At 42.4% G+C, this 20,041-nt stretch overlaps 1 protein-coding gene across 3 annotated transcripts in view; it reads right to left on the reverse strand.

Annotated features, from left to right (window-relative positions):
• osbpl8 (oxysterol binding protein-like 8) overlaps nucleotides 1-20,041 on the reverse strand; it is a 386,181-nt gene that overhangs the window by 222,953 nt on the left and 143,187 nt on the right. For all 3 annotated transcript variants that reach the window (XM_072484706.1, XM_072484705.1, XM_072484707.1), the window contains one exon: nucleotides 13,140-13,277. In XM_072484706.1, coding sequence (XP_072340807.1) covers nucleotides 13,140-13,277 — 138 coding nt within the window. The remainder of the gene's footprint in view (nucleotides 1-13,139; nucleotides 13,278-20,041) is intronic.

The raw sequence follows: 20,041 nt of genomic DNA on the forward strand, positions 1-20,041 counted from the left end.
ACCCCTTCTAGCCCTCCTGACTCCTTGCTTAAGTTCCTTCCTACTTTCCTTATATTCCACGCAGGCTTCGTCTGTTCCCAGCCTTTTAGCCCTGACAAATGCCTCCTTTTTCTTTTTGACGAGGCCTACAATATCACTCGTCATCCAAGGTTCCCGAAAATTGCCGTATTTATCTTTCTTCCTCACAGGAACATGCCGGTCCTGTATTCCTTTCAACTGCCACTTGAAAGCCTCCCACATGTCAGATGTTGATTTGCCCTCAAACATCCGCCCCCAATCTATGTTCTTCAGTTCCCGCCTAATATTGTTATAATTAGCCTTCCCCCAATTTAGCACATTCATCCTCGGACCACTCTTATCCTTGTCCACCAGTACTTTAAAACTTACTGAATTGTGGTCACTGTTACCGAAATGCTCCCCTACTGAAACATCTACCACCTGGCCGGGCTCATTCCCCAATACCAGGTCCAGTACTGCCCCTTCCCTAGTTGGACTGTCTACATATTGTTTTAAGAAGCCCTCCTGGATGCTCCTTACAAACTCCGCCCCGTCTAAGCCCCTGGCACTAAGTGAGTCCCAGTCAATATTGGGGAAGTTGAAGTCTCCCATCACCACAACCCTGTTGTTTTTACTCTTTTCCAAAATCTGTCTACCTATCTGCTCCTCTATCTCCCGCTGGCTGTTGGGAGGCCTGTAGTATACCCCCAACATTGTGACTGCACCCTTCTTATTCCTGATCTCTACCCATATAGCCTCACTGCCCTCTGAGGTGTCCTCTCGCAATACAGCTGTGATATTCTCCCGAACAAGTAGCTCAACTCCGCCTCCCCTTTTACATCCCCCTCTATCCCGCCTGAAACATCTAAATCCTGGAACGTTTAGCTGCCAATCCTGCCCTTCCCTCAACCAGGTCTCTGTAATGGCAACAACATCATAGTTCCAAGTACTAATCCAAGCTCTAAGTTCATCTGCCTTACCCGTAATGCTCCTTGCATTAAAACATATGCACTTCAGGCCACCAGACCCGCTGTGTTCAGCAGCTTCTCCCCGTCTGCTCTGCCTCAGAGCCACACTGTCCCTATTCCCTAGTTCTCCCTCAATGCTCTCACCTTCTGACCTATTGCTCCCGTGCCCACCCCCCTGCCATACTAAACCCTCCCGTGTGACACTAGCAAACCTCGCGGCCAGGAGGTTTTCAAAGACCAATAATATCATGGAACTGATTCAATCTTTGCTGCCATCTGCAGGCCATTTGACGTTTGCACCATGTTTTCATGTTATCATCATCCAGATTATGCAAAGCACCGGTTTAGGATCACTGCCTCTTTTCATCTTTTCCTTCCTCATCTTGCGCATCTTGCCTTCTCTTCGCACCCCCTCATCCCTCCTGCCCCCTCACGTTTCATTCCCAGTCTCTGTTTCACTCCATCCCTGATCCTTGAACGTGTCTCCCCATACCCCATTTTCACCCTTTCCTGTTCTGACCTTATTAGTCACTTCACCTTTATCCATTTCTCATCTCCCTGAACCCCATCCTCACCTTCCTCCCACTCCCAGAATGCCTTCCATTGCCAGCAACACTCTAACGTCACTCATTCATTCTTTCAATCACCAGTTTCTCTCCCCTCATCATCTGTTGTATCCAGTCCCCTCTCCTGTATGCCTCTTTTCTTCCTCTCCTGAAAAGTGCCTCGGGGTCTTGATGCCCATGTAAAATGCCTGGGGAAAATCAAAGTCTTTACATCACAGGGGGCATGTGGCCCATTGTATCTGTGCTGGCTCTGAAGTAATTCATCCAGATCCATTTCCACATCTCTCCCCATAATCTTGCACATTCATTCTTTTCAATTAACAATCCAATCCCCTCTTGAAAGCCCCAATTGAAGCTCCCTCCATTACACTCTCAGGCATTGCTTTCCAAATCCTAACCACTTGCTGAGTGAAAGTTTTTTCATGTCACCATTGCTTCTTTTGCCAATAACTTAAACCTGTGCCAGCTCATTCTCAATCCATTTACTAGCAGATCTAAGGGTCAACTTTATCATGGCCAACCCACCTAACCTGCACACTTGTGGACTGTGGGAGGAAACTAGAGCACCCAGAGGAAACCCATGCAGACACGAGGAGAAGTTACAACTCCACACAATCACTCAAGGCCAGAATTGAACCCGGGTCCCTGGCGTTATGGGGCAGCAGTGCTAAGTTCTGTACCACTGTGCTGCACTGAAGCATTTATTCATAAAGGGAGGGAGGAAGAACGCAGAAAACTATCGCCCAGTTAGTTAAATAACTATCACAGGGAAGAAGTTAAAAGCTAATATTAAATAAGTTATAGATGGGCACACGGTAATCAGGCAGAGTCAACATAGCTTTGTGAAAGGGAAATCATGTTTAACCAACTTATTGGTGTTCTTGGAGGAAGTAGCATGGGCTGTGGATGAAGGGGAACCAGTGCATGCACAGGGACTGTACTTTGATTTTCAGAAAGTATTTAATAAAGTGGCATTTCAAAGGTTATTATGAAAGTTAAAAGCCTATTGTACAGGGGTAACATATGACATGGATAGAAGTTTAGTTGGCGAACAGGAAGCAGCGAGTAGACATAAATGGGTCCTTTTTGAGGTTGGCAAGTAACGAGTGGTAATGCCACAGGAATTAGTCCTCGGATCTCAAGGGATGGATGCCAAATTAGCTGATGACACAAAGATAGGTAGGAAAGTAACTTGGGAAGAGGACACAAGGAGGTTACAAAAATATATAGATAAGTTAGTTGAGTAGTGTTATGGGCCAGGAGTTTAGAAAACTCCAAAGTATATCATGGAGTTTACCTGACCTACAACATTGAATAGATTTTTCTTATGAGGAGCACAAGGGCCTACTTTCCAGGTGTTATGCAGCAGAGACCTTGAGTATTTTTAAACAAAACAATGTTTATTCTATGAATTCAGTTAACATTTTATAAACACACAGTAAACATTTTATCAACTACCAACACAACTACCCCCCACAGATACAGTACTCGATATGTAACCCTTAATAACTTTCCTAACAACATCCATAAGCCACACCCCTTTTTTAACAAAACAGTAGGTATAAATTCTTTACACAAGACAGTTATCACTTTTAAATTATCAAGTGATCGGGATACCTTTTGACATAGAGAGCGAGAGAGAGACAAAATGAACCTTCCTTGTCTGAATTCAGCTTTCAATTGCCTAAAACGAAAGTAAAACACAAAGCCACAAACAGCTTCTAGCTCAAAACAAAAGTAAAAGCCAGAGACACAACCCAGCTCCACCCACACAATGACATCACTGCAGCTATTTGCTAAACACCCATTTCTTAAAGGTACACTCCCGTGACGTAGGCAAAGATCTGGCAAATGGAGTATAATGTGGAAAAATTTGACATTGTCCATTCTGGCAGGAAGAAAAGAAAAAGAGAAGCATATTATCTCAATGGTGAGAGATGCCGGAGCTCTGAGGTATAGAGGGAGGATCTGGGTGTCTTATTGCATGAATTGCAAAAGGCGAGTCTGCAGGTACAGTAAGTAATTAGGAATGATAATAGATTATCATTTATCGCAAGGGTATTGAATACAAAAGTAGGGAGGTTATGCTTCAGTTATACAGAGCACGAGTGAGACCACATCTGGAGTACTATGTACAATATTGGTCACCTTATTTAAGGAAGGATATAAATACGTTGGAAGCAGTTCAGAGATGGTTTGCAGACTATTACCTGGAATGGATGGGTTGCGTATGAGTAAAGCTTTGACAGGTTAGTCTTGTATCCATTGGCGTTTTGGGGTCACGGCTTGAAATAAGGAGGTCACCCATTTAAAAAGTAGGTGAGGCGAAATTCTTTCTCTCAGTCATGAATCTTTGGCACACTCTTCCTGAGAAGGCAGTGGAAGCAGAGTCTTTGGATATTTTTCAGCCAAGATAGTCAAGATTCTTGGTAGGCAAGGGGGACAAAGATTATCAGGAGTTGACGGAATGCAGATTTACGGTCACTATCAGATCATCCATGATTTTATTAAATGGTGTTGAAGGCTCGAATGATTAAATGGCCCATACCTGCTTCTTGTTCGTCAGTTAGTTAACACGATTTATTCTGAATAAATCTGTGTTCACTTTCCTTAATGAACTTGCATTTGCCCAAGTGACAATTAACTTTGTCCCAAATACAGGGCAGTATGATGGTGCAGTGGTTAGCACTGCTGCCTCACGGCACCGAGGCCCCAGGTTCAATCCTGGCTCTCCCGATTCCGTGTGGAGTTTGCACATTCTCCCCATGTCTGCGTGGATTTTGCCCCACAACCCAAAAAGATGTGCAGGGTAGGTGGACTGGCCACGCTAAAATTGCCCCTCAATTGGAAAAAATTAATTGGGTACTCTAAATTTCTTTTTAAAAATTGTCCGAAATTATCACGAAAAGCAAACAAAGAGAAAACACAGAAGCCGTCAGCGACACCTAAAGAGCGGGTGAAAAGGGAAACTGGAGGCAGTCAGCAGCATCATCTCGAAGATCGGGCGAAGAGAGTTGGAGGCAGTAACCACCTCCAAAAAGAGTTATCCAATCTAGTCTGTGACTCCAGACCAAGTGGTCGTGTTCTTCGAGAAATCAAAGTATAACATCACAGGAAAGGAAAGAAGTGAATGGTTGCTGGATATTTTAATCTGCAAAACACATGTAATTTAAGGTTTTATTAGTTGTACTAGCAGTAGATTATTGGCGTTCTTCGAGGGAGTAGCATGGGAGGTTATTAATTACAAATTAAATTATACATAATAAAGATGGCAGGGCAGGTGATGTGTTGAGACTGCGTAATATTGGAACTCCAGGTTGCTGGGGTGATCCAAGGCAAACACGTCTGTCATACTGTCTGCATTTTGAGCAGCTTCAGCTCAGAGTCATTTATTGGGAAGCTGAGTTGCAGACACCACAATGCATCAAGGAGGGGGAAGGTTACCTGGATTTTGTACCAGGATACAGTCACAGCCCCTTAGAAAAGAGTTTTCTGATTTGGTTAGTGGTCAGAGACAGGAGGGTGTGACTGTGAATGAGACAGGAATGGAGATGCAGGAGGTAGATATGAAGGAGTCTCAGCCTTTGAAATTGTCCAACAGGTTTGAAGTTCTTGTAGCTTGTATTGATGAAAGCTGCAAGATGGATGAGCAACCTGACCCGTGGCACCATGGTACAGGAGCAATTCAAGCAGGGATAGTTAATAGGAATATAGTTGGGAGGCAGTATAGTTAGGGAGATAGACACAGTTATCTGCAGTCAAGAGTGCAAGTCCAGACAGTTGTGTTGCCTACCAGGTGCCAAGGTTCAGAACATCTCCTATGGGCTGGAGAGGAGCCTATAGGGACATAGGAAATAGGAGTAGGGCATTCAGCCTGTTGAGCCTGCCCGACCATTCAAATCTCGTGATTGATATTTACCATTTGTCCCGCAATCCCCATATCCTTTGATGTCACTGGCATCCAGAAGTCTATAGATTTGTCTTGAATATGCTCAATGATTGAGATTCCACAGTCCACTGTTGCATAGAATTCCAAAGATTAACCACCCTCCCAGTAAAGCAATCCTACATCTCAGTCTTAAATTGCCCATTCCTTATTTTGTGACTTTGTCGCCTGGCTCTAGACTCATCAGCCGGGGAAACATCCTATCCGCATCTACCCTGTCTCGCACTGTAAGCGTTTTCTAAGTTTCAATGAAACCACTTCTCATTCTTTGAAACTCTGAATGTAGGCCTATTTTCCTTAATATCTCCTTCCCAGGGACTGGTAACCTCCGCTGTATTCCCTCCATATAATTATTTAGATAAGGAGGCCAAAACTGTTCACAATAGTCCTGGTGTGATTTCACCAAGGCTCTGTGCAATTGCAGCAAGACATCTTTACCCCGTACTCTAATCCCCCTTACAATGAAAGCCAACATACAATTTGCCTTCCTAACCTTTGTTCAAATTTAGGATCTTTGTTTCAGAATGAATATCACATTCAAAATTAATGCAAACCTGTCATATTATGTACCCAATTTCCAAATGGTTCCTTTACAGCAAGGTTATTAATTTGCCCTTTCTTGTTAGAGAATACTAAATATAAAATAGCCCAATCCCTCATTGGTTCCTCAACATTTGCTCCAGAAACCCATCTCGTACACGCTCCAGGAATTCATCCCCCAGAGTATTAGTGGGCTGGTTTAGCACAGTGGGCTTAACAGCTGGCTTGCAATGCCAGCAGCGCAGGTTCAATTCCCGTACCGGCCTCCCTGAACAGGCGCCAGAATGTGGCGATGAGGAATTTTTCATAGTAACTTCATTGAAGCCTACTTGTGACAATAAACGATTCTTATTATTAGTGCTTATTAGGCTTAACCTGTCTATATGTAAATTGAAAATACCCATCATTACTCGATTGCCCATGTTGATTACCCATGTTAAAGACTGCTCTAATTTACTGATTCACACAGTGCACAACATTACCACTACATTTTGGTAGCCCAACAACTCCCACTAATGTTTGCTGTCTGTCCATTGTTTCTTAGCTCAACCCAAACTAATTCTACATCTTGATCCAAGATCCTCACTCACTAATGTACTGATCTCGTGCCTAATTAACAGTGCTATCTCACCTCCTTCTACCCATGGCCTATCCTTACTAAATGACCAATATCTGAATATTCAGTTCCCAGTCCTAGTCACCCTGTAGCCATGCCTCCATAATGGCAATTAAATCATATCCAGTTACCAAGAACCAGTCACAATTTCTCAGAATTAGGATGCTTACTAGCAGGTGATACTGGGGGTAATCCTGAGATTGCTACTTTTGAGGCCCTGCTTTTTAATTCATTTCCTAACTCACTAAAATCACATCTCAATTCCCAGCTATGCTATGGGATGCTGTTGGATAGCGTGGATTGAGAAAATAAATTGAAATATTTGCCGTTCGACAAGCAACTTATTACTGAGCTAATGAAACCCCTATTACTATTGCCCTTCCACTTTTATTCCTCCCCTCTTGTGCAGCTGCGTCACCTGTGGTATCATGGACTTGGCGCTTGCTGCTCTCCTGAGGGACCAGCACCTCACCAGTATCCAAATTGGAAAGCCGGTTAACAAGATCAATTCAGAGAACTCCTGCACTACCTGGCTGGTTCGCTTAGACTGCCTGGTGGTCATCCATTCCCTCTCTGCCTGCATGCTTGCAGTGTGACCATCATCCTAAATCAACTGCCAAGTAGATCTTGGCCTCACAGATGCGCCTTGGTGACTCCTGCTGTGGCTCGAGTTTCAAAACCCCGAGCTCAAGCTTTTACAGCCAACGACACTTCCTGCAGATGAGTTTGGCTCGGATATATGGTGCATCCGCGACTCTTCATATGCCACAGGGAGCATACAACACTTGGCTGAGCTGTCCTGCCATAATCTTACTTTGAAAACTATTCATTCTGAGTATAATGGATCAATCAGCTTCTTCCACTGTACCAATGTAACAACCAAATGCTGGAGGGTGAGCAAGTTAGAAAAAGGAAGGAACATCTTTCCCAAACTCCCTCATTCACCAAACTCTAAGCTTTTCGCTCAGTTCAAGCTGCACACAGTTTCAGAAGGGGAAGGACCACTGGTACCAACGGCACATGTAGAAATTAGAAAAAGGTTCTGCTGAGGGAGTATGAGCAGCTAGAGACTAAATTAAAAAACAGAATCTCAAAGACCCCAAGTCTATTAGACATAGAAGTCCACCGAGTCTGCTCCGCCATTCAATGAGATCCTGACATATTTAATATGATAATCCTCAACTCCACTTTCCCACCTTATCCCCAGAACCCTTAATTCCCTTCCTGATTAAAAATCTATCTATCATCCTTAAACATGCTTCACGACCCGACAGCCCTCTGTGGGAAAGAATTCCAGAGATTCACGACCCACAGAGAAGAAATTCCTCCTCAGCTCTGTCTGAAATGGGTGACCCCGAGGTTAAGCTGACTGGCCTGTAGTTGCTTGGCTTAACTTTATAAATTTTTTGAACAAAGGTGTAATGCTTGCAATTCTCCAGTCCTCTGGCACCATGTGAGTCTAAGTAACATTGGAAAATTATAGTCTGTGTCTCCATAATATTCATGCTCAATTCCCTCCGTATTGTTCCGGTCTTCATGTCTGATCAAACTGAAGTACCAACAGTCTATCTAATACGATCTCCTTATCAATTTTAAGCCCTTCAATGATATTCTCTTCCACCATGACTTTCCTTGGTAAAGACAGATGTCTTAATTTAATGCCTCAGCCAAGCTCTCCCTCTCCGTTCATAAATCTCCTTCTAGATTGAGCTTACTCTCCTTTTACCTCCCTTTTACAATTTCATGCCTGTAATTACTTTGGGATTCCCTTATATGTTAGCTGACAGTCTCTTTCCACATTTCCTTTTCGCTCATCTTATTCATTTTTCAATTCCACACTGGACCTTCTATATTCAGTTGGGTTCCTGGGTACTGTCATGTGAGAGTACCTTTAAGAAATGAGTGTTTACTACTGCAGTGATGTCAGAGAGTGGGTGGAGCTGGGCTGTCTGCCAGCTTTTTACTTTCGTTTTTGAGCAGGCTGCAGGGTGTGTTTCAGTTTCGTTTTCAGTGTGGGAGCTGAAGCCAGACAGAGCAGCTGTACCGTTGATATCTCTGCCCTGAAAAGACTCTCTGTTGATCATTTGGTGAATTCAGAATTATAAATGTTCTCAGTAGGGAATGTAAACCTAATGTGCTTCTGGTAAAAGGTGTTTTAAGTCTTATGGATGTTAAAAGGAAAGCTTAAAGGATTACTTAGTGTTGCATTCTTTGGGGGTTGTATTTGAATTAATGGTTGCTAAGATGTTCACTGTATGTTTTAAAAAGGTTAACTTGAGTTCATAGAATAAACATTGTTTTGCTGTGCCTGAACTAGCACTTTTTTTTTTAAATTTAGAGTCCCCAATTATTTTTTTCTCCAATTAAGGGGCAATTTAGCGTGGCCAATCCACCTAACCTGCACATCTTTGGGTTGTGGGGGTGAAACCCACGCAGGCATGGGGAGAATGTGCAGACTCCACACGGACAGTGACCCAGGGCCGGGATTCGAACCTGGGTCCTCAATGCTGCAGTCACCGTGCTAACCACTGCACCACATGCCGCCCCTAACTAGCACTTCTTTAATGGCGGCTCATTGTACAGTTGCAGTTTTGCCTGTCAACCTTTGAATGCAATTGGTTCAGGTAGGCTCCGTTCTTACCCTGTTAAAATTGGCTTTCCCCAGTTAACTATTCTGATTCGGGCTAGTTTGCTGTCGTTTTTCCATTGCTAACCTGGACATTGTGATCATTGCCCCCTAAATGTTCCTCTGCTGCCATTTAATCTGTTTGGCCCACCTCATTCCATCTGTGTCTCCCTTTTTGTTGGACTGGAAACATACTGTAGAATATTCTCCTGAACACACTCTCGGAACTCCTTCACCTCTGTCATTTACACTCCTGCTATGCCAGTCGATATTTAGATAATTAAAGTTCCCCATTATAAACATTCTAAATTCTTGCATATCTCTCTAATTTTCCTGCAAATTTGTTCCTCAATATCTTTCCCACTTGTTGGTAGCCGATGGACTACATCATGCAACAGAATTGGATCTTTTATTCCTTCACTCCAGCCAAATAAATACTGTCCTTTGCCTCTGGGACATCTCTCTCCAGTACTGCAATGTCCTCCTTAATCAATGCCACCAACCACTTCCCCACAGCCCTTTTCTTTCTTTCCTGAACATTAATATCCAGGAATGTTTAATAACCAATCTTCCCTTTTCTGTCATAGCCAAAACATTATATTCCCACATGGCAATCTGCATCACATACATTCACAGTAACCCTGATCTAGATTTTATTACTTTTGCTCTCATTCTGAGCCCACCTCATAATAATTTCCTACTCTGGGGCTATCTGCTTCTCCCAATATTCTGTGCTGTTTGGTATTCCTCTCTGATATTACCTCCTGGTTCCACATTCCTGCCAAGTTAGTTTAAATAACACAAACAAAACAACCCACAGGGAACTCAGTCCTGACTCTGTTTCGGTACAACTCATCTGGTCCGCCCCAATGTCACAAGAATCTAAAGCCAACACCAACGCCGCCCCCCCCCCCCCCCCCCCCCCACCCACCAGTACCATCTTTCCAGTTACACATTCATCGGATTTATCCTATTTCTTTACTCAATTGTATGTGGTATTGGAAGTAATCAGAAGATTACTATTTCTGAGGTCTTACTTGCTAATTTCCGATCCTTAAATTCTGATTGCAGGACCTCGTTGCTCTTTCTGCCTATATCACTGGCACTAATGGGGCCCTGAACAGCTTTCACCTAACGAATAACATCGAAAAATAGCTGATTGCTATTTGAAGAATCATCTCTCTCCAGCACTGTAATGTCCTCAATCATACCGCCAACCATGGGTCCCTAGCCCTTTTCTTTCTTTCCTATCCTTCCTGAACACCTTGTATCCAGAAATATTTAATACCCCGTACTGGCTTCTTAGAGCTCGGGCTGCAGAATGGTTACAACATCATATTTCCACTTGGCAATCTGTGCCTGCAACAACCTTATTTACCACACTTGGCATATTTACATATATGCACAGTAATCCATTCAGACTTCATTACTTTCTTCCGAACCAACATAATAACTTACTATTTCCTACTCTGTTGCTCTATGTCTGTCACAATATTCTGTCACATTGGTGTTCGTCTCTCCTATTACCTCCTGGTTTACACAGTTTAAACCGTCCTGTTAATATTGGCACTAGAAATTGAACGCAGCTTCGTTTCGGTGCAAGCCGTTCAACCTGTACAGGCCACATCGCCCCATAACCAACCCCCAATTTTCCCAGAATGCAAAGCCCCCCCCCCCCTCCCCTCTCCAGCTATGCTTTCGTAGAATCACAGAATCCCTACAGTGCAGAAGGAAGCCATTCGGGACTACACCGAACCTCTGAAAGAACAACCTACCTAAACCCACTCCCCAAGCCTATCCTTGTAATCCCATAACCCTACCTAACCTTTGAACATTAAGAAACAATTTAGCATGTCCAATCTACCTAACCTACATATATTTGGGTGGAAACTGGAGCACCCGAAGGAAACCCATGAAGAGAGAGGGAGACCGAAGGAAACCCATAAAGAGACAGGGAGAAAGTGCAAACTCCACAGTCACCCAAGGCTGGAATTGAACGCAGTGCTGAGGCAGCAGTGCCATGGTGTCGCCTGTTCAACTGCATCAGCCTCCTATTTTTGTACTCACTTACACATGGTACTGTTAGTAATCCAGGCATTAAAATAGAAATGTTGGACAAAAGGTGCATTTTGACTTAAAGCGTTAACTCTGTTCCTCTCTTAGATGGTTATTTTTTACTAGCGCAGACAAGCTGGGCCGGAAGGCCTTTTCTGTGCTGTAGACCTCTATGCCTTTTGATTCTGACTCAATAGATGTTGCCAGTCCTGTTGGGTTTATCCAGCATATTCTGTTTTTAGTTTGGACTTCCAGCATCTGCAATATTTTGCTTTTATTTAAATAATCCAAAGATACATTTTTTATCCTACTTGCTAATGTCCTCCTCAACTTCCTAAATTCTGACTGCAGGACCACATCCTTCTTTCTGCCTAATCCATTGGTATCAATGTGGACCATGAATGCTGGCTGTTGCCCCTCCCCCCATCAGGATGCTCTGCAACTACTTGGGACATCCTTGACTCTGGAGAAGCAATATTCCATTCTTGATTCCTGTCTACAGCTGCAGAAATGACCATTTGTTCCCTAACTATCAAAACTCCTACCTCCCGGGCCAGCTCTTTGAAAGAGCTATCCAATTAGCCCCACGACCCTGTTTTCTCCCCCTCACTTGGTAAATTTATTTTTCTTTTAATACTCTTGTGAAAGTTACCAGTGAAATTGCTTCCATCCCCCCCATTTCAGGTCCAGATCTTACTTGATTTATGCAACTAAATTTCCCCACATCCTTTTTTTAAAATTTAGATTACCCAATTCATTTTGTCCAATTAATGGGCAATTTAGCGTGGCCAATCCACCTACCCTGCACATCTTTGGGTTATGGGGGCGAAACCCACGCAAACACAGGGAGAATGTGCAAACTCCACACGGACAGTAACCCAGAGCCGGGATCGACCCTGGGACCTTGGCGCCGTGAGGCAACAGGGCTAACCCACTGCGCCACCGTGCTGCCCTATTTCCCCACATCTAACCCCCATCACCACCACCCCCAAGCCCCCAGTGCTTTTGCCAATGTCTCCCCTCATTACCAACCATTATGCCAGTGAAAATTGTTTTACATTATTTACTTGTTTCTAAGGAAAACAAACCTAGCTTCTCTGATCTCTCCACAACTTGCAGTTCTGTTCTCAGTCCGAATTTAAACATTAACAGACGGCACCATTTTTCCTTTGCTTCCATCATTACCCTTATAATCCAACTACTTTGGATGTTATTTGTAAAATTTTAAATATTTAAAATTCCACCAGTTTGAATTTGGCAAAACTGTTCAATCAAGGCTGATCTTTTCTACTTAAACACATGCTACTCCCGGCTTAAGAAACAAACATTTGAATTTTAGGTAGCAACAAAGATGCGCACACCTTAAAAAAATAACTCTCATTTATCTGGCAACTTTTCCCATTGTATACCGCCCCCAAAGTGCTCTACATCCGTTAAATACTTTTCAACTGCCACCATTGTTATAATGTAGGTGACATGCCAGCCAAATTTCACAGAGCATATTATATTTTATTGTAAGACATTAAACTTAAAAACACATCATCATTTCAAAGTAAGATGAACAGCAAAGACAGCTTTATATTCTCTCTACATTGTTCTGTCAATTATTATATAAAGATCACAACCCTCCCTCACCTTGGTGGCAGATCTAAATGATAAACTCATTAATGACAACCATGGAAAGGCATCTCATCAGATCTAGGTTTGCTAGGATATCCTTCATTTGTAAATAACACTAGAAGGCAGGAGGTTAATTTGGCTGTTAAGTTATAGCGACAATAAATGTTCTATGAAATTGTATACATTTACAGTCAGTTATTCTTACCATGGTTGCTGCTGATTCCAGGGCTGAGTGATGAATGGACCAACTCTTTGGTTTGAGGATGCAATGTATCCCTTCCCTGTCGCAGGCTCATTTTTCCTGGAGTCACCGGCTGAGATTCATCACTATTCGTTACTGAAGCTATCATGAGCAAAAAACAATAATTGAGTTAGAAATCTGGTTTGTTTTCCATTCACATAAACAAGTTTTTAGACACAGGAAATTTCAGTAAGGCATGTATTTTGAAACAATTTATCACACTTCAGGAGTGGGCAAACATAAAATAAATTCACTTAGTGGCTGCTGTGAACATTAGAACCAGCAAATGCACACTGCACAACTAAAACAATCAAGATAATTAGGTCATATTGCATATTACCAACATGCGGGAAGAATATCTGGGCACAATTTAAGCGTTAAATTTGCTGAAATGTGATGGGACTGCAGCGGTTCAAGAAGGCAACTCACCACCATCTTCTCAAAGGCAACTAGGGATGGTCAAAAACACTGACCTGGCCATTTACGCCCACATCCCATGCATGATTAAAAAAAGATGGTGCACATCACATTTTGGAATATAAAGTGCCGAATTCATTCACAAATAATTAAAATCAATTATGAGCTTCAAAATTAAAATGAATCTGATCAACACAGTACTACAAATGCATTATCCTCCATCACAACTACACAAATTTCTATTGGGCTGGTTATCTTCAGTGTTTCTATGATGGTTTACATATAAATGGCAGTGAATAGTGAAGCTGCATTTTTATATAAAATTCTGATTCTGATTTTGGACCACAATTTGAAAACTTTAAATTTCTTTCAAGATGAGCTTCCCCAGACTAATGCAAACTGCCCCTTACTCCAATGACATCAAAGAATCAAGCAGGAAGGAGAGTAAAACTCAAATCTTCCCCGTCTGTTCAGCTGGGGCAGCTACAACTTCAACCCATGAAGCCATTAGAAACTCATGAAAATTTGTCATGTGATTTATAACAGATTCCTTATACAAAGTGCTGCAAAGAAATACCGACAACAAAACTTTTCAGTTTCAAGATAAGCAATGCCATCTGAAGCTGCAATAACAAACTGCACTAATAAAGAACACCGTCCACTCTAAAAGCTTCAAGATATATCAGAAAACATTTACAAGTTTGTTTTCACATGGTCTTTGGGGCTAAAGAAGCATGAATGTTTGCATTCCTTAGATCAGTGTTTTTCAAACTTTTTCCCCCCGGGACACACTTTTACCAACGAGCTGATCTTCAGGACCCATTCCGGCCAATCTTTGCCATCCACTCTGGCTGACCTTTGTAACCCACATCGGCCGACCTTCACAACACACCATTTTCACTTATCTTTAATACAACAGGTGAGCCAGCTTGGTCCTCACAATCTCACTCAAATCAGGTTCACAGGAGGAGAGGGTAATGCACATAACAGACGTAGAGTTCAGCCGGTTCCTTTGTGCTGTCTTCATCTTTGTGAGGACGGAAAATCCAACCTCACACATGTAGGTCGTTGTGAAGGGCAAAGCAATAAAATGGTTGTTTTACTCAGCACTGGATTCTCCTCAGACACATGACATCAGCTGACAGGACTTGTGCCGTGTTTATAATGTGCTGTCACAGGTGAGGAGCAGAAGTCCGGTATCTTCATTTAGAGTCAGCTGTAAGTTAATAATTGACTCTGGGGTCTCAAACTCAAAAAGGATTTTTCACTCACGTCTTCGCTTTCAAAATCTGAAACTTCTCTGGAAAGTAGTGACAAAAATTGATCAGCGCAGCCAGACGCGACTGAATAAGACGTGCCAGTCTATTTACAATTCCCTTGCTAACACTGTTTTCTTCGATGTGTCAAAGATACAAAAGTCTGAGAACATGCACTAACAGATTCAAAAACAGCTTCTGCCCCACTGTTACCAGACTCCTGAGTGGCCCTCCTATAGACTGAACTGATCTCTCTATGCAACTTCTTTACTGTGGTTACACTATACTCCATTATGCTTCACCCCATGTCTATGTCTATGTATTTACATTGTGTATTTATCGTATGTCCTATGCTATTCATGGATGGAGCGATCTGCCTGGACTGCATGCAGACAATACTTTTCACGTGACAATAAATCAAAATCTAAAAATCGTAGCAGCGTGCGGAACATGTAGTAGTTTCGGCTTTGTACTCGCGCTTGCCAAACTTTCAATGACTTTGGGAAAGCATCTATTCCTTCACAATGCCAAAAGCAATCATCATCCTCCCCTTGCAATTTGAAGTTCAGTTCCTTCAGAATTGCAAAGATGTCTGCAAGCTAAGACAAAATTAGCATCCAATTCTCATTTGCCAATAGTTCCTCAATAAAGCACATATGGGCTTTGCATCCTGATTTGCATTGGCACTATTAACAAAACCATACATTATCTTTATCTTGCTTTGTTCCCAATTTCAGCGTCCCTGGAGGTTTATATACAGCTCACACTAGCACTGCTTTGTCCGGCTGTGGACTCTCCTGTGCAGCTCTCTCCAGCAGATTCGGTTGTGAGATCCTTGTTTGGTTGTGTCTCTGGCCCTCTCTTCTTTATAACAAACAAACTATCTTCAATTCTTCACATTCCTGTTGCCTTGCTTTCTGGCAGTTAGAAAATGGAAGAATCTCTCCTTCATGATTTCATGCCAAAAGCATTGATGTACAGAGCGCGTGATGTCAGGGTGCATGACCTGCGCACTGCTTTCTGCATCATTCGAATTTCAAAACCGGTTGCAGCCAGCAGTCTCAACTTAAAAGCTGGTCGCGACTGCAATTCTTAAAATCCAGTTGCAGCTGTTGGGCGCTTCTCCTGCGATCGGGAACACTGCGACCAATTGCTCTGTGGTCCTCCCAACACCTGCCTTTGAGCCACCCTGCCTTAGTTTGAAAAACCGTGCCTTAGATCATTTTAGTTTTTGTTCTGATCCCAGTTGATGTTTCTACTGGATGGGAAGGTCCCAGAATGGAACATTGGCTCATAGGTCCACAACCTATATACTTTTTTCCCCCCGAAAACGTGGATGAACAGTCACCGGACTGACTGCTTTTAACAACAAAAACAATATTTTTTTAATAAACCTGAAAAATTTGGCTAGAGTACAATGCTCCTTCACTCCCACTTACATTCATAAATGTATGCAGGTTTTAAGAATTACTGAAGTTACAAAATATATTTTACGTTTTAATGTTCTCAGTAAATACACAGTCTCTGGAAACCAACAGGCTGACTGTGATCAGACAACACCCCATTCTAAAATCAAGTGACAGATGCCACCCAATTGAACTTCTATGGTTTTTCCCTCAAATCCACCCAGATGATTACTCACTGAGAGCAACTGGTCTCACTAGCTTCTCGCTTCCACACAAGTGTTTCCCAAATTCCACTTTCAAATAAACACATCTTAGAATCTTCTTCGAAACAATACTTCCCCTCTGCTGTTATCAGCAAGGATTCATTTCCAGGATTTCAGGTACTCAGCCATGTCAATGCAACATTACTTCATTCACAGGCTGCAGCAAAATGTCACCAAACATTTGATTTACCTTTGGTGCCTGGTTCGTTACGTTAAAGCTGGTTATTGCAGTTGTCCCTTTAACTAAGAGCACTCTCTTTGTCTTTTACTTGAATTCCAATGAACAGTACCTTGTTCAAATTTCAGATCCATTTGTCCCTCTGACTTCAATCTTCCTGGGACTTCTCTCTTCATTCGCTGGTTTCTAGAACGCTGTTCTTCAGTTTCTGCGACTTGCATTCTTCCCATTTCTCCATTGTCCTACTTCCTCTTCTCCACTGTCCTCTTTCTGGCAGAGCTGTTTCCTCTATAACTGCTAAGCCTTGCTTCTAGTTCAAACTGAACTCAAAAGATCTAATTTAAAGGTGGTCCCTGGTTGCTAAGCACCAGCTCAGTCCTGCTCGAAGTTCTGTTTGCTTTTCACATCAAAGTCTCCAAGCACAATACGACCAGTATGAAATGAAACAAAACCCCACAGACAGACAAACATATTTGTTTAACTAACTCAAGTTTTAACCCTTTCTTACACAGAAACACTAAATTAAAGACATAAATCTATACCTTAGTTCTAATATCCAACACAAATCAATTACTTGAAACTGTCTCTGCTTCCTGACAATTAATAAACAATTCTGTTCTTAATGAAAAGCAACTGAATTGTATGCAAGCAATATATACTTAGTCAAAATCGTGCACGCATCAAAATTCCCATCACATTTACTTGATCCTATAATTACTGTCACAATTCACTCTTCACATTTCCGTTGGTTCTCCCCCTCCCTGTAGGCAGGTAAACCTACATATTTCTTGACCTCTCATGCTAAGTTTTGATCACTTATTAACATAATTCTATGTTTATAATACAGTTTGATTCATTTCTTATTTTAGGTGAGGAAGTAAGCTGCAAGAAGGATGCAAGAGGACTGCAAATGGGTATAGACAGGTAAAGTGAGTATGGAACATGTACCTGATGATGACGTGCGGAAATATGAAATACATCACGAGTACAAAGAACAGCAAAACAGAATGTTAATCGAATCCAAGCTGCTTAATGAAGTCAAAATCAACACAGTTCTTTTATTGAGAGAGTTTATTGACTTTGCTCAGTCTCACAGCTCATGATAACACATTCTCAGGCTTATCCTCTGTTTCGGTTGAGGAACCTGCTCGGGGTGATACGTTGCATTTGTTTTGTATGTGGAAATGAGCTGATATGGTTTTGTATTTGTACCAATATGGAACGGTGACATTTCCTTGTTCATAGAATCTCTACAGTGCAGAAGGCGGCCATTCATGCCATCGCGTCTGCACCGGTCTTTGAAAGAGCCCTACCAAGCCCACATCTCCAGCCTATTCCCGTGACCCAGTAACCCCACCTAACCTTTTTGGACAATATGGGGCAATTCACCTAACCTGCATATCTTTGGACTATGGGAGGAAACAGGTGCACCTGGAGGAAACCCACGCAGACACGGGGGAAAGTGCGAACTTCACAGGCAGTCACCTGAGGCTGGGATTGAACCCGGGTCCCGGGAGCTGTGATGTGGCAGTGCTAACCACTGTGTCACTGTGCCCATAGTTGTTTAATGGTTGTTGAGGTAAGTGGAAGTTGATTTTCAAATCTTTGTTACTGTTGGTTGTTTAATAAACAAAATATCCTCCCTTCACACAGTGTCCAAGCTGTCCCCTATGTATACGAGTCCAAGTTACTTAATTGATTTGATTTAGGTGTATTGTCATGTGTACCAAGTTACAGTGTAAAGTATTGTTCTCCGTTCAGTCCAGGCAGATCATTCCATACATGAAAAACATAGGACATACGAGAAATACACAATGTAAACACAGACACAGGCATCGGGTGAAGCATACGGAGTGTAGCACTACTCACTCACAAGGGGGGGTTGATTATGCTGCCCACTTTCCCAAGGCAGACTTCACACAATGCCTTTCACCTCTGTATCCTAACACTACAATCAACATACAGTAACAGATTCTCCTTTCTTTATACAATAACTTTATATTGCTGAAAAAAAGATTTTTTGTCAGGACTTTCCGTCTTGCACACATGAGGACTTTCACAAGAATAAAATGCAAGGGAATGAGAGTACAAATTGATTAGCAAATGGACTCTGATTGGCAGAGGTGTTGCCATGGGAAATGCACCAGTTCCTGGTGCTTGACAGTTAACTGGAAATTTAAACCAGGAAGCTGGACTCTGGTCAAGGCATCGTCCTGAGGAATGAACCAGTGAATGGCTGTCACACATTTTGCTTCGCTGAAACAGGCACAATGTGTGTACATGTTCTTTCTGTCTGCAAAAAACAGGACCCTGTATATTAATATATATAGCGTCAGTACATGCAAATGCACCAAACTACGAGCCCGACTGACAATCTTAAATTGGTTGTCAGTGTAATCCTTAGCATATTGAGGATTATTCAGGAAATGTTGTCCAATCTAATGTTGAACATAGTGTTTTGCAAGTACAGGCTAGTTGGGATGGTCTGGACCATGCCCATGGCAAACGGTAGAAGGAACATGTCTTTTACTACGATCCACCAGTCTCTGGGATGTATGACCTACCAATGTACCTAGCATCAGACTGGCACTAAAATTCATATACCACATTACTATTGTGTGATAGGTAGCATATCCTTTTAGCTTGACGGCAGCATCCTGTATGTGGCAACGGTCACTCGGTTGCTACTGCACAGTAACAGTGTGGAACAGCTAGTTTTGTCTGTTGCTTCGACTTTTGAGATACCTTGCCCTTCCAGGACAATCTGAGGTAGACTGGGTTTGCGCAATATACAGCACTAAACAATCTGATCAGCGTAGCCACTATCGCACAGGATACTTTTGACGTGCTCCACTTCAGCTTCAAACTTGCGTGGTGAGCAAATAGCATTGGTCCCATTCGCGAGGATGCTGATAAGGATAATCTTACAGCACATGGAATTGAAGAATCCCAATGCCTATATTGACCAGTGACGGTAGGGTTGCAGTGCACCATGATAATGAACCCCCTGACAGATTTCTGAACTAGTATTTCAGGAAAGGGAGTTCATTTGACTGCTTCATTTCAAAGGTGAATGTGAGTGCAGGATGGAGCCCATTAAGACATGCAAAGAAATTATTACATGCAGCTGCAGATTTAAATATAGTAACACATCATCTACATATTGGAAATACGCAAGGGGTAGGTGGTTAGGTGTCATTCCATCAAAGACACCTTTGTCATGGAACCCAATAATAAAGTTTGCGAGAGCTGGGTCTGGAGGAATCCCAATGGCAACACCATCTATTTGGACACACATGATGTCATTACAACTGAATTCAACTGCGTGAAATGCCAAGTTCATAAA

This window comes from Scyliorhinus torazame, chromosome 19, assembly GCF_047496885.1.
Source record: "Scyliorhinus torazame isolate Kashiwa2021f chromosome 19, sScyTor2.1, whole genome shotgun sequence".
Lineage (NCBI taxonomy): Eukaryota > Metazoa > Chordata > Chondrichthyes > Carcharhiniformes > Scyliorhinidae > Scyliorhinus > Scyliorhinus torazame.